At 35.3% G+C, this 15,689-nt stretch overlaps 1 protein-coding gene across 1 annotated transcript; it reads left to right on the top strand.

Annotated features, from left to right (window-relative positions):
* The first annotated feature begins 1,558 nt into the window (after positions 1 to 1,558).
* crfb1 (cytokine receptor family member b1) lies at positions 1,559 to 15,651 on the top strand. The gene is made up of 7 exons (XM_015043264.1): positions 1,559 to 2,017; positions 2,096 to 2,219; positions 11,114 to 11,262; positions 12,273 to 12,427; positions 13,049 to 13,202; positions 14,184 to 14,311; positions 14,877 to 15,651. Exons 1-7 carry the CDS (start codon positions 1,972 to 1,974, stop codon positions 15,534 to 15,536), a joined length of 1,416 nt encoding a protein of 471 aa, XP_014898750.1. The 5' UTR covers positions 1,559 to 1,971; the 3' UTR covers positions 15,537 to 15,651.
* Positions 15,652 to 15,689: the final 38 nt, after the last annotated feature.

Here is a 15,689-nt window from a genome sequence, read left to right as displayed (position 1 = left end):
ACATGTTACAAATATTTGCATATATTTCATTCTTTTTTTCTTATTTAAATAATTTTATCTCCTTGAAAATTATTACAGACAAATTAAAATCTCCTTTTAATGAAACATATCTTTTGTGACCAAAATTTTACATTTTAGATATGTTCATAGGGAAAAAAAACACAAGTGAAATTAAACCGAAGCAGATTCTTAAGGACCAGTTATAACAATAAAATGATCATCAATACATTTCTGTTTTCCATTTTAATTATTCCTGTTTTGTGTTGTTGGATTTTATGCTTTGCATTTTCAGTTCATATCTTATGTAAAATTATTTAAATTATTGGCTGTGAATGATAAAGTTTATGGCGTCGGTTAATATTTAACACTTCGTGTGACGAGTCATTAAACTTTATGAGCCAAAGAGTCAAAGCTGTTATATCAAACCTGATTATGGCCACAAAACCTTTGGAATAATAAAGAAACATCCAAACTTTTCATAACTAAAAATTATTATTCATCTTTTTTCCAGATGTAATTTAGCTATGCAAATAAAAACAGATTTGATTTGACTGATAAAATAATATTTAAGCAAATAACTTTAATTTTGAAGTTATATTTCTGTGGCCCCGAAATAGTTTTGGCAGACCGGATTTGGCCCACAGGCCTTAAGTTTGTACACCTGATAAAATTAGGAGAACTAAGTCATAAAATTACCAGAATACGGTTGTATACTAGCAAAAAGAAGAAGTAATGTTGTAAATTAGAACAGTAAAATGAGAAGCTCTTAGAGGCTTCGGGTCCGGTTTTTAAATTAAGGAAATAATTACTATTTTTAAAATGTCAGCATCAAATTATGATCAATTGGAGATAATAACTTTGAATCATTTCAAACTTGAGTGAACGATTGTGAGCAACAGCATATCAGATCTGGCTAACTTTATCAAAGCTTAACTCGAATTAAAAAAAAAAAAACTTTTTACTTGTAATTTTACGACTTTAACCTGATGATGTGACTTTTGTCATAACTTTATTCTCCTAATTTAAAAGAAATCCTTGTATTGCCTTTAGGAGCAAAAACATTACATTTCTATGACAGCGTATTAAGACCGCTTCAGATTTTTTTTTTTAAAAAAAAGTAAATTTCCACACAAAAAAAACAAACAAAATCTGACATTTTGAGGTTAATCTCAGAAATTTTCTAGAAAGTTAAAGAAAATTTCTGAGTTTGAAAAGTTAAAGATTTTCTATAAAAAAAATCTCAGAAATTTCTCAGAATTTTCTAGTAACTCTAAAACTTTAAGACTAATCTAAAAAAAATTCTAGTGAAAACTTTGAAATTTCTGAGTTTCAAAAGTAAAACAAAATCAACTTTTCAAACACAGAATTTTGTCAAAGGGTTTTGAGATAGATCAATATGTTTTTGAATTTTTTTGTAGCAAATTTTCACCTTTTATTCAGGAAAAGTTCTGATTTTGTTTATTATTTAGTCTTTTTTATGGGTCTAACACACTATCCTACATTTCTGTGCAGCACAAATAAACTACAAAAATAAAAAATGCATTTATTGACTTAAAAAATTTGACGTTTTTTTAAAGCTTATGAGAGCATACTGAAGGCTGATGTAACCTTTCACGTCTGAAACAAGCTTTTATTTTGAAGGCGGGCCGGAAGCAGGCGTGTAAATGGCATTGGACAGCTCATGTGTTCGTCATTCAGGAGCGGCTGTTGTTATTGAACAAGATTTCGTTTTTCTTTCTGAGCTGTGATGACTCGCCCCGTTTGAACACATGACCTCCGTGAGTCGTTCCCAGTTTAAGTCTATATTTCACTCTTGGTTCTGTTTTTAACTGGGAAGCGGTTCTCCAGTAAACATGAGGACGGATTAGAGTCTCTGCGAACTTTCGGACCGTTTTAATCCTCAGGATGTGATAGTGAAATCAGCTGTCGGCTTTATTTGTGAACTTTTTCTGATGATCGGATCCCTGAAGAATGAACCCATTTCCTCTAATCTTCCTGATTCTTCAGCTCCCTTCAGGTGAGGAAAGTGCGTGATCCAGGTGGATTTGCTCTTCTTGTTACCTTTACTCAGGTGTGTCTCTGCGGTTCTCTGCAGCTGTCGCGTCCCTTCCGGCACCGGTCAACCTCAGGATTAAGTCTCTGAACTTCAAACATGTCCTGCGCTGGGATCCGGGACCTGGCAGCCCCCCAGGGACGCAGTTCCGGATATATACGAACAGGTAATTAATCCCACTTTCCTCATAGTCAGATTTTCCCGTAATCTCTGGAAGTGTTTTTTGAAATGTCATTTCCTCCCCAACATCTGGTGAGACTGGTTTGCTCCCGTTTGCTTTAGCAACAACAAATTTATATCCAAAACATACTGGAGTACCGCTCTGTTCTGAAATCAAGAATGCAGAAAGTATGGAAGACAATTAGAGCCACTGAAAAAAAGGAATTCAGATTTTTGATCACAGAAGATTGAAGTCAAAATTCTGAAAGAAAAAAAAGTCAGAATACTGAAAAAACTGAATTTTGCGGAAAAAAGTTGGAATTATGTGAAAAAAGTTCAAATTTTGCAAAAAAGTCAGAATTTTACCAAAAAAAAGTCTAATTTATGAGAAACAAAATTCAGAATTCTGAAAAAAGTCAAATTCTACAAAAAGTCAGAATATTTAGAAAAAAGTCAGAATTATGTGGAAAAAAAATCTGAATTCTGTGAAAAAAATTGGAAATCTGCAAAAAAAATTCTAAATTCTGAGGAACAAGTCAAAATTTTGCAAAAACAAAACAAAACAAAAAAAGGTCAGATTCTACCAAACGTCAGAATGCTGAGGGGGAAAATGTCTGAATTCTGCAAAAAAAAAGTCAAAATTTTACATAAAAAGTTAAAATTCTGAGGAGAAAAAGTCAGAATTCTTAGAATAAAGTAATAATTCAGTTTTTTTCCAGTGGCCCCAGTCCTCTTCCGCAGGAGAAAGAAATTTCAGAATTAAAAAAAAATTCTGTTTTATGGGTGAAACGATTAGTCAGGATTAATCGTTTATTGAAATAATCATCAACTAATTTAGTAATCGATTAATCAGTAACTGATATATTCTGATTAAAAAAAGGATATTTACTGAACAATCCCAACATGTCCAGAGTTTTAATTAAGCAAAAACTGCACAAAAATACATACATTTTCCATTTAATATATAAAAACCCCTTCTGTATAAATATGCTTTAGCTTCACCCAGTTCAAATCTACAAAAAGGAATGCTGTGTTACTGCATTTTAGGCAATAAAATGTTTGTTTTCTTAATTGAAAAAGGAATTGAACTGTTTATTTGTATCTTTTATTGCATCTCTAATATTGTATGAAAATTCTGAAGAATTTGCCATTTCTGTATCCGATTAATCATCAGAATAATCGATTAATCTGTTTCTAATATACTCATTAGTTGCAAGCCTGTTCTGTTTATGTAACTTAAACATGGTAGAGGTTCTGTCATGGCTTGTTGCTGCATTTATTCCTAGATATTGATCCGTTCTTAGGGAAAACTTGGTGATTGTTTATTTTGATTATTTTGTTATGACTGCAGAAAATTATAGGATTTGCATGTTTAATGATATTTTCTGTCTTGTTAAGATAAAACACAGATGGAAGTTTGTTTTTTCCCCAACATTTTTTCTTTGCTACAGGAAACATCTCAGTGCTGACTTGTTTCCTCTCAGAGCATAAAGTAAAACACTACGTGACATTTCACCAACCTCGAAGTTTAACCCATCGTAGTTCCACAGAAACAGAACCATGCGTCAAATTAAAGCTGGTTTTTTTTTTTTCTTCATTATTCTAAACTCCCCCCGGTGTTTCAGAGGGAGTTTCCACTGCTGCCTGATGCTTTTTCACAAACGGACAGATTTCCTCTTTCTGTGAGAAACCTCGCAGACGTCTGAGCTCCTGTGAAATGAAGAAGAACCAGCTCAGACGCTTCGAGTCGCGCCTCTTGCCAGAGTCGCCCACAAAATAAATCCCCTGCCTCTTCAGCTTTACTGGCGCTGTTGTGATTAAAATAAACATAAAAATAACAAAGCTGCAGATTATTCCTGTAAGGAAACACTGAGCTCTTCATTTAAGGAGGTGGTTTGGGACTTTATATCTGGTCCTAACCGTAAAACCTCCTGTCGCATTCCTTCGTTATTCGCAGCTGTGCCCACCCCGTTACCTAGCAACCCCGGCAGAGTTCCGCCCCCTCATCGCCTAGCAACCCAGGCTTGGACAGCTGTTTTTACCTCCTATATTTGCACTGATTCAATCTGGTTGTAATCTTCTTTGTGAAATGATGTATATTCAAATATTTTCACAAAAATAGAAAAATGTTATCCCATATATTTTTATATATTTATCTTAAAAACATCCGTACATTGAGAGAAAGTGGCACTGAAGTCAAATTCCTTGTTAGTTTGCACAAACGTGGCCAATAAAGTCGATTCTGATAGTTTATGCAAAAACTCTTAAAGCTTTAAGTTCTTCATGATCCATTAGCTGTTCTTTTAGCCGCAATATTAGCATCAAGCAGTTTGCTGCATGTGAAAGAAACTGTTGCTGATTCAAGAATACAAGGATTCTGAGAACATCTGCTCGTCTTTTAAAGGGAATGTATAATTCGAAATTTACATTCTGCACGTTTTTATATTTCCATTTATACTGTTTCTAAAAACAGCCAAATCATTTTAAAAAAGAAACACGAAGACGATTTTTGTCAATAAGTTCATGTCTTTTGGTGTCTGGAAAGTGAGCCGTTTCAAAACTCTCTGGAATGTAGCATCACAAATCAGCAGGCACTGCCCGTTAACCACAGTGAAGCCTAGCCCGTTACCTAGCAACCCAAGAGGAGCTCCAGCACTTTCGTGTAGCTGGTTTTATTACCGCGGTACAATGGCTTCTGGAAAAGAAAAGTGTCTTCTTGTTGACTCACCAACCAGAAACCACTTGCTGTATTCTTGTTGGTTGTGAAGGAGGCTCTACTTCTGCTTTTCAAAGATGAATGGTTGTGTAATTATGCATCTATTTATAGATATTTTCTAGTCCAAATGAAATCGCTGAGTTGGGGGTCATGGCCAGCAGCGGCTTATTTGGTTTTAAAGTGACCTATCCTAACCTTCTGAAAGATTTTAAAAATGATAAAATTATTAAATCTGTGTAAATTTATTCTTATTTTGACAAAGTTTCCCTAATATTTTCACATTTTTAATATATTTATATCTAAAAACGGCAGCATTTTGGGAGCTGTTTATGTGCTGTTGAAAGCTGCTGATTCTTTTTCTGCCCTCAGTCTTTCACTTCTGTGGCACACTTTAAATAAAAAACAAAGCTGTACTTTCATCTCTCATTATTTGCATGTTGTTTTTGCATGTTCTTCCATCTCTGTTCATTGCACCTTTACCAGATTTCCTTAAAGAAGCTGAAGACTCTCTGGGTTTGTAGTGTTTGTGTCCCTTTACTTTTCCCTTCATGGTTTAAAAGTGCAGAAAATTTAACTGAACAATCATTTTCATGTTACAGTGAACCCCGGTATCAGTGGGGATTAATGACCACAACCACCGAAAAACACAAACAGCTGAAATTTGTGAATACTTAAAACCTTGAAAGGCTCACAACTGCCTATTTTAAAAGTTCAAATGAAGCTGCAGCTAACAATTATATTAGTTGTTGATTAATCTATCAATTTAGTCTGATGCTTAATTGTTTATTCTGACAATTAATTGTTTATTCTGACGATTAATTGTTTATTCTGACGATTAATCGTTTATTCTGACGATTAATTGATTTATTGTTCTGATGACTGATTAAAAAATTGGCACATTTTGCAGATTTTTTATTGTGGTTAATTGACAGCTACATAACTCCAGCTTCAGCTTAATTGGTTTACCATTTAATTTCCTTTAAAAACTCAAATTTTCACTGATAAACTGTGGTGAGTCAGTTTTCCGTAATCTCACTTGGCTTTTTGATCTGGTTTTACCCTCTGTTGCTTTATCTGCCATAATCAGCACCACAAACATGTTTACGCTGCGTTTGAACTCTGATTTTTATCAAGCAAAATAAAGCTGAGGCATCCAGTTTCCACACGTTGCTTTAAATTAAACCTTCAGGACATTTTGTTCCTCTTTTATGAAGGGAATGAAGAAGTGAGACATGAGCAGATGTTTTCTGCTTGATTTAAAGCTGCCATATTTGTGTTTGTGGTATGCAGTTCAAATTGTCAGGTTTCCAGGACGACCACATCTTACACATTTCCCAATATTTGGGTCCTTTTTTTTAGAACATAGACGATATTCCCCACTGTTCAGCAGTATAAAATGGATGTTTTTGTGTGTATTTTCAATATGTGAGCAGTGGCGCTCTGTATGGGCGCCGTGTGATGGGGGGCGCCATAACAATGGTAGAAAAATGAATTCTAGTAGTTGGCATTTTCTGTGTGTAAGAGCTATTTGTGTGCACCATCGTTATTATAGTTGAATAAAACTAACAAAATAACAGAAATTGAAATAAAAGCTTAATGTGATAAGTAAAGGAAAAAACTCTAAGTAACTGATATTGTGCATTTATGTAACTAAAACAGACTGAAATTACACATGTAATGTCTTTTGTTTGTGTGTTTATGAATTTATTTATTAGTCTTTCAAACTAATGAAAATTTTTTTCCCCTCACAAGCAGTTTACGCCAGCTGTCGGTAAATTACGGTACTCCATTCTCCACCTGCTAGTCCACAAAATGGCGCAGGAAAAGTTTGGATTAAACACCAGTCAGTTAAATGTTCAACAATAATTTAATAATTTTTTAAAAATGGTATCTTCTGTTGAGTACTCATTATCCAATACACTATCACAATAATAAATAGTAATAAAATACTTCTGCATCTAAAAATTAACCAAAGTGCAGGGGAAATTGAAACATTACTTGTTGCAACGTAAAGTCACGCCCTCTAGCTAAGCTAATATTTTAGCTTTCAAAATCTTAAATGTATGAGATGTAAAAGAAAAAGGGGCACAGTACTTTGCTACAACTTATCAACTGTAGAGAACGAGATATTTTCTACCTGCTCGTTGTAGTCTCGTCTCCCCAGGTCTGTTGATACAGTCACATTCAACTTCACAATCAGCCAGTTTATTCAAACAATCAAATGCATAAAATCACACAAACAGCTCAACATGGTCATCAGATACCAAAGTCAGAAAGGAAACATCAATTACCTGAGAAAAAATGCAAAATACGAAGACGCGACTTTGGAGAGCGCTGTTCCAGTTCCACCCCAGTGACCTGACCAGCTGTTTTAGCTCAATTACTTTTATATCAAGGCGTGTTTCTACTGTCTGATGCGTCTAACATACCGTTTAGAGGTGATCTCAAACAGATCACCTGCATGGTCTTTGTACGCCACAGACCATGCAGGTGGCACCAAGGTCAAGGGATGAATTCATTGCTGTCCAAGCTATCCTCCCTGCGTACTTTCCCAGGGTACGAACAATAGATGTGTTCTTTTCATAGGGAAACATTTTACTCATAGAAAACGGGACCAAAGTTGATCAGTTATCTGTGTTTCTCATTTCAAACTGCCTCAAACTGGTTCCTGAACCGCACAGAGCTCTCCTGACCGCTCCTCTGGCCCAGGGCACCAAACAGCAGATTTTTATTGGAAAAATTAGTAAACGCTTCATATAATATCTTCAAACTCGTATAAAACAGACATAAGCAGCTTCATTACTAAAACATCTATGGCAGTCAATATTTTCTTATTAGTTTTCTACTTTGGCTGTAATGAACTAGGAGAATTTTCAGAGAAATATATGACGTAAATTTCTTAAGAATGTGATCTAATATTAAAAAAAACTCAACAGCATAGACTAATTTTAATCAAACCGTGATCATTATATCTAAGAAAACTCCTCTACTGATTAAGTTATATATTGATTAAATCATGAGTCTAAATTGAGGCCGACTCAAAACAATCATGATCAATCTAATATTTCAACTTGCGCTAAAGTTAAACAACATTAAAACTAGCATCATTAAACTAATATTTCCAATACAATACAACAAGCACATTTCACAGGGCAGAGAAAAATTTTAATTAAAAAAATAGTGAGGGTCACGGAAGTAGGTCAGCTAATTATGCTAGCTTGAATTTATCAATCCATGGCAACGGGTCTGTGCGTGGCGTGGAGAAAAAAATGAATATGAGTGGTTTTAAGTTGTTTTTAAAAGGTTATTCTGCGTTATTTTCTCCATTGCTGTTGCACTAAATTAATAATACGAAATATCCGGGTTTCATTTTGTAAGCGGAATTATTCTACGGTAACAGACTGCAGCATTGTGCGCATGCGCGAAATTCCCGGACGTAAACAATAACATGCCACGTCCGTGTCTATAACTAATAAAAACTAGCAAACACACTTAAAAACCTAGACAATCAAAACGTTACAATAAAATAAAACTAAGCTATAGTGAAAAACGCCTGCTTTGTCCCTGCATTCACTTCAGAAACTAACCAATCGTGCCTGTTTCTGAGAGTTTTTCTGCCTCCACGGTCGACCGCGACCTTTTAATCCGGTCACGTTTTCACTCAGAGCCTAGTGTGTCTGTAAATATGCGGTTGACTGGAGAACCTTTGATGGAACATCTGACACATGGCGGTTGGTTTCTGGCTCCCTCCGAGGCGTCCCTCCTGCAGTGAGCGCTGTTTCCATCCCTGCAGCGCCTCGCTGGGCTGCTGCCACCGCAGAGAGCCCCGCTGCTCTCTGAAAACGCCACCCGGATGGGGTTTCGGTTTCAGGTCGCCTCGCCCTCTCAGGCTTCGCGTCTAGCTGAACAATGTGATTCATTTTTACATGGAAATCGTGATGAATGTGGCATTTTTAACGGTTTTTTGTTCTCCATCATCTCTAACTGATCACTAAAAATGTGAATTTCTGCATTATTTTACTGTTTCCAGATGTTTTAAATACTATCCTGCCCTGCAAGGAAATAAATGGAGCTGGGAGTTGGCCATATTTTAAAACAATATCTGTGTGGTCGTGGCGCAAAAAAGTATGTGCTCTATATGCGACGCAAAGGGGCGCTGCGCTAGAGGGGGCGCCATAACAATGGCAGAAAATGGCATTTTCTGTATTCAACAGCTGTTTGTGTCATAGTTACCTAGAAATAACGAAAACTGAAATTGAGAAGACATTTTTGTTAACTGAAATAAGTAAAAAACTGTAATTAATATTATTGTGATGATGATAAAAAGTGATAAGAACTATGTAAGAACTATGTAATACTCTATGGTTGCAGGTGTGCGTCATTAGCCTGTCATGATTGCAAATTTTGCTGGAGGATAAATTGTGCAGAAATTATTGTAACATAAAAACTAATATTGTCATTCTAAGATAATTTTCAACTATGATAATAATAATAGTAATGGGATATTAATGCAAGAACACACTAAAAGATGAAAAAACTTTAATTTCAAAAGAATATTTAATACCGGAAAACATTTTTAATATCCAAAATAACCAAAATTGCACTTGAAAAGTAGTCATCACTCAGCTTAGACAGGGAAAACAGGCAAAAGGTGCAGCTACTGCAAACTAACTACTTCATACATGGTGTCAAATGTTTGCAGTGTTTTTCAAAATGTTGGCTTTTCACTCTTAAAGGGGAGCATCTCTTTAACTATTGTTGTCCAACTGGAAATTATGAAAATCATTTTAATTAATAATGTAGCTATTTGATTTATTGTTTAGTCTAATAGGCCTATGCTCCACAGCAATTATAGCCTCACAAATACAAATACTGCTCTTAAAAAACATTAATTTGTAATACACTTCTTTCATCAGCCACATAAAGAACAGAGATTAAAACGCAAGAATCCGAACGTTAGTGATAGTTTGGTGGTTTTCTTAACTTTGGAATTTATTGAAATAACAATAAATCATTATTTTTACCATGATAAGAAATGTTATCACTGGAATTGGAAATAATCAGATATGATTTGATCCGGATGTTTTGCTGCTGGTTTAACTTTACAGTAGAATCAGTTCCCTAAACTTCACCCTGTTTCCAAATCAACCTCTAAATCATCACATGAGGATCTTATTTTAAGCATGTGACCCAAATTCTCCCCCTCAGATAAGAAACATTTATTAAAGTGATCAAAAACAACTCAGGAACCACAAAGATTCAAATATTGCATGAAACTACTGAAATCTATATTTTAAAATAAAGTTTAAACAAAATGCTAATTTCTAATCACCATAAACTGTGATTATAGCAAGCAAAGATTTAAAAGTCTCAAAGGAGAAAAACTGATTGGTGCTCTTTCTTACTGGAGTGTGGATGTTAATGTCACAGGAATATAAGGCCTTTAAATTGAGCAATAAAATCTTAAAATCAATGCTTAACAAATAGGAAGCCAGAACCAGATACTTTTAGTAGCTTGGTTGGTGTGTAGGCGATGCAGAGATGATTTATCTAACCCAACATACGACGAATTACAAGAATCCAACCGAGAGTTAATGACAGCATGAATCACTTTTCAAGATCTTTGGTTGGAAGATCTGACGTCATCCTGGGAATTTCTCTTAATCGGAAAAAAAAGGATTTCACAGCAGTCAGCATAATTTAAAGTAAAACATATTCCTGACAGCAAAGGGTCAGTATTGTCATTTCCTTTTCTACCCAGTTTTAATATAATTCAGACAATTCAAGAGTGATTATGTTGCTCAATTGGCAACTAGATCTGAATATCAACAGCAAAATAGTGGATCAGAATACCCACTACTTTTAGTGCTACATGCTAACAGTAGTAAGGTTTATAAAGTAATTGAGGGATGCCACAAGTGAGAAAAGCCATAGAAGAACCCAAAATAAAAAACTGTTCCTTTGATGCCGAGCCAAGTGGGGACAGAAAAGTCCTGTGGTCCAAGGTATCACAGGCAGCTGAAATGCCGAAAAACATTAAAACATGTGCAGCCACGTCCTGCTTTTAAATTAATTCCTGTTGCTGAATAATCGCACCAGACTGGAAAAAGAACAAGTCAAAAGCATCGCTAAAGTCCCTCTACTGATGTGAGAGTATCTGTTCAGCTGTTTCTTTTGCTGCGCAGACGTGAAATGAAGGGTAATCCAGTAAACTCAACATCCTGCGAGCTGAATCTGAAGAACCCCGAGAAGAACCACGTCATTGCTGTCGAGGCTTTCTACAACAGCACAACGTCTCCTCGCTCTACAATCACCTTTCACCCTGTAGCAGACAGTAAGTCAACATCTACATATGAACTCTGAGCCTCATAAAGGTTCTAATATTCCTCTATGCTAAAATATGTAAAATATGTAAGGATGGCTCAGGTCGCCCAAATTTGTTTCACTACTGATCGGTGAAGACTGAACCACAGGGAACGGTTTCCGTTTGACTTTTGTGTTTTAATAGATGACAAAAGCCTTCATACATAAATGTCTAATGAAGCAGAGCTGAAGGAAAAAAGGAGTAAATCTGTCAATTTTAGCTGAAAGTTGAATTTGTTTTACTTTAGAAGGTCAAAAGATTTCCAAATTCAAAAGCTGGGGACTTTTGAAACTCAGAAATTTCCAAGTTTTATTTTTTAAAGAAATATGTCATTAATCTCAATTTCTGAGTTTATTTTAGGAAATTTATGACTTTACAAACTCATAAATTTAAATGTTTTTTAAATTTACAAAAGACAACATTTTTGTCTTTTGTAACTCTGAAATTTCAGATTTTTTTCAAGAAAATTTCTGAAATCTAAATTTCTGATTTTTATATAGTCAATTTTCAACTTCACAAAACCAGAAGTTTCCAAGTTTTTATTCTAGAAAATGTGAGTTTTTTCAGCAAAGTTTAAACTTTTTAAACTCATAGCCTTCAGTTATAATTTCTAAAATTCTGAATCTATTCTTGAAAATTTGAGTTTTTTTCAGCAAAGTTTAAACTTTTTAAACTCATAGCCTTCAGTTATAATTTCAAAATTTCTGAATCTATTCTAGCTAATTTTCGACTTTAGAATTTCAGAAATTTCAATGTTTGTTTGTTTTTTAAAGGTTCTGCGTTTTTTTTTTCTAGAAATGTTTCAGCTTTTTAACTCAGAAATTAAAAAAAAAGAAATTTAAGGAAATTGCTGAAATTAATCTCAATATTTCAGATTTTATTTTTTTTTTTGCCATAAATGTTCTCCCTGGTTTTTGTCTGCAATGGCCCTCGTATAGTGTTGTATAAAACTAACTTTTATTTCGTTCTTGTGTGAAAAGCTGTGATTGGTCCTCCGCTGCTCTCGGTGGCCAGATGGGGGACGTGCATCCAGGGAAACATTTCGATGCCTGATTTAGGTCGATACACAAAGGCTATACACTATGATTTCAGCTTCACAGTCCTGTGGAGGAAAGGAAATGATGGAGAAATTCAGGTAAAATACTTATATCAAATTTCTCTTATATACAGCAAATATTTCCTTCTGATCTCCTCCTGTGTGCAATCTCTGTTCTACTTTCTCTTTTGTGCAGGATTTTCTTTTTTCTTTTTTAGGCTTTACTTTACAGCTAAAACTCCATTCAAAGATTAGTTAAAAATATCTTCCAACACTGTAAACTACGGATTTTATCTTTGTAGGAAAGGAGGATGCTGTTCTTATGCTTTTACCTGATTCACCTAACATGTTTCAGTCTTTATCAGCTACTTGTCAGATATATATTCCTCTCACACATTGGTCAATAGTATCCACATATTTTCTTCTTGTTGGCCATGGGGCCACTATGCTTTCTGCATTTGCCTACCAAGATGGCGCCGTTCAGATTTGTGGGAACGATGTATTGAATAAATTGGAATCTAATCGCTCCACATCATTTGAACTGTCTGGGCTAAAATGAGGCTCGGAGAAAAAGGAAACATGATTCACTCCCAAACCTTTCGGTCAAGTCTGGACGGATCTGTTCAACTGCTCCGATTCATAATCAAGTTTAAAGAAAACATGACTCAGCTGTGATGAACACAGAAAAATCTTGTGGATTTATGTCTCAATTATTTTCAGGAGCTGGAAATTTATAATAGGAGCTTCAAACTCAGCAACCTGGAGAAAGATGTGGAGTATTGCATACAGGTGCTTCCCAAGGCCCGAGTGAACGAAAACACGCAGCCGTCTGAGTGGAACTGCACCTTCGCCAGCATTTCAGAACCAGATTACGGTGAGCTGGACCGCCACAACAGATTCTGTTCAATGAAGCACAGTACACTGCAAAAACACAAAATCTTAAGTCATTTTGGTTTAGTTTCTACTGCAAATATCTTAGTTTTGTCTTATTAAAGGTGTACTAACTTACAAGAAACTTTTCAGCAAAATATATGAGCTTGTTTTAAATCAATAATATTTATGAAAAAATTGCTAATTCCCTTGCAGATTAGTATTAAGTCATTTTTTCTGTTTATAAGTGAAAACAATCTGCCAATGGAACTAGCACTATTTAATCAATATTAAGGAATTATTGATTTAAAACAAGCTCTCAGACTTTGCTGGAAAGTTACTTGTAAGTTAGTTTTGTCTCATTTAAGGTGTACAAATATATTTGAAGAGAAAACCAGACCGAAAATAGTTGCTATAATGTTTTGTTTTTTACAGTGAAAATGCTGTAATAACACTATAAAGTAGAAACAGTTCTTCAACATACACTGCAAAACCATATTTTTTTTGTAAACTTTCTACTGAAAATAATTTAATACACTTGAAATATGACAAAACTAACTTACAATGGACTTTTCAGACTTTTACTTATTTTAAGTAAATAATTATTGAATATGGATGAAAAAGTTCTAGTTCCATTGGCAAATTATTTCACTTATAACATGGCAAAAAGTCTCGTTTTAAGGGAAATAATCTGCCCAAGGAACTTACACATTTTCATCATTACAAAGCAATTATTGATTATCTTGCTATATCTTGCTGAAAAGTTACTTATAACTTAGTTTTGTTTCATTTCAAGAATTCTAAGATATTTGCACTAGAAACTAGAAAAATAGGTGATAAGATTTTGTATTTTTGCAGTGTAAGTTCCAGCCCTCTGAGTTTAAAAATAGACATTTAAAGACAGTAAATCCCAGTGTGATGTCAGAGGGCAGATCCAGCATTTCCAGTCTGACTGAATTCCTCGTCATTCCATGATTGTTTTCAGGACTGTTGGTTTTAGTCGTCGTTACAGCTGTTTTGATTTCTTCTCTGATTGCCCTGGTGATGGGAATTTTATGCCTCTGCTACACCGGATTCCTGTGCAAACTAAAGAAAATGCCGGCAAACCTCATGGTGAGATAATGATTCATCTGTCAATATTCTTATTGACATTGACATTATTGATATTCACATTAACAACTTTCGAAACCCAGAAATAAAATAAAAAATTCAAGAAGACTTCTGAGATTAATGTGAATTTTTTTCACATTAAATTTTCAACTTTTCAAACTCAGAAATTTCCAAGTTTTCTGTAGTTGTTTTAGCAAATCCTTGCCTTTTCAGAAGTCTGAAGTCTCTTTTTCTACAATATTTCTGAGATTAATCTCAGAAATATTAAGGCCAAAAAAGAAATTGGAAAATTCTGAATTTTCCAATTTCTTTTTTTTATTATTATTTCTGAGTTTGTTCTCAAAAATTCAAATTAATTTTTTAGCAAATTTTTGACTTTTTAAACTTTTTTTCTAGAAAATGTCTGAGTTTTCTCAAAATTTCTGAGTTTTTTGATGGAAATTTATTCCTTTTTTCCATCTATTTTGGCCCCAATTTGCTATCATACTTCTGACCCTTGCAGCTCTCTAACCACAGTTTGTTTCCAGTTACAGTTCCTGTTTCTGCCTTCTCATTTCCTCTTCCTCAGGTCGTTTTGAGGCACAGCTACGTCCTAACCCTGAGCACCACGGACATCAACCGGGTCACCATCATCCCCCAAACGGTAAAAACCAGAAACTGCCCGGCGATGTCTCCGTCTCCCTCCGGGGACGCCAGCTCTGAGGACGAAGATGGCGATGAGGAGGCTGCAGTGAAGCTGTACATGAACAGAAAAGGAGAACTTTCCACAGGCGGCGGTTCTGCTGACAGCAGTGGGAAAGTCGACGTGATGAAGGGTGACTTCATGGAGGTGGAGTCCAACCAGTATGAGGCCAAAGCAGAAACTCTTTTTATTTATGATAAAGATCAATCTGGAATGGAGGACTCCACAACTCAGCAGGAGGAAGTCAAAATGGAGACTCTGGAGTTCTCTGGAGACGTCAACCTGTTCTCCGTCACCCTCGCCTCAATAGCTGCTTGTGATGAAGACGAGGTAGAGGAGGATCAGGACTCTGGAAGCTCTTCCATGGACTTCCTGAGGACTTACACCCTGAAACCTCTGAGCCAGATGGACTCTGAAAGCAAACGGGATGATGGGATGCGTCCTTCAGAGTCGGGACAAGATGGCAGCTGCACAGAGTCCTGGATAGACGAGGAGGAAGAAGAGGAGGAGGAGGAAGAGTTCTCTGGATATCTGACAAATAAATGAAATGTTTTCTCACACTGGAGTACTGTACGTTAAAACAGCATGTCCATTTCTGATTCTGCGACTCTGTGTGAACCAGTAGATGGAATAATCACCCACACGGCAAAAACACAAAATATTAACAAGTATTTTTATTTAGTTTCTACTGCAAATATC

This window comes from Poecilia latipinna, unplaced genomic scaffold (genome assembly GCF_001443285.1).
Source record: "Poecilia latipinna isolate Pla-1442-1.1 unplaced genomic scaffold, P_latipinna-1.0 Scaffold622, whole genome shotgun sequence".
NCBI lineage: Eukaryota > Metazoa > Chordata > Actinopteri > Cyprinodontiformes > Poeciliidae > Poecilia > Poecilia latipinna.
Note: the sequence above shows the minus strand (reverse complement) of the source record. Positions and strands in the feature narration are given on the sequence as shown.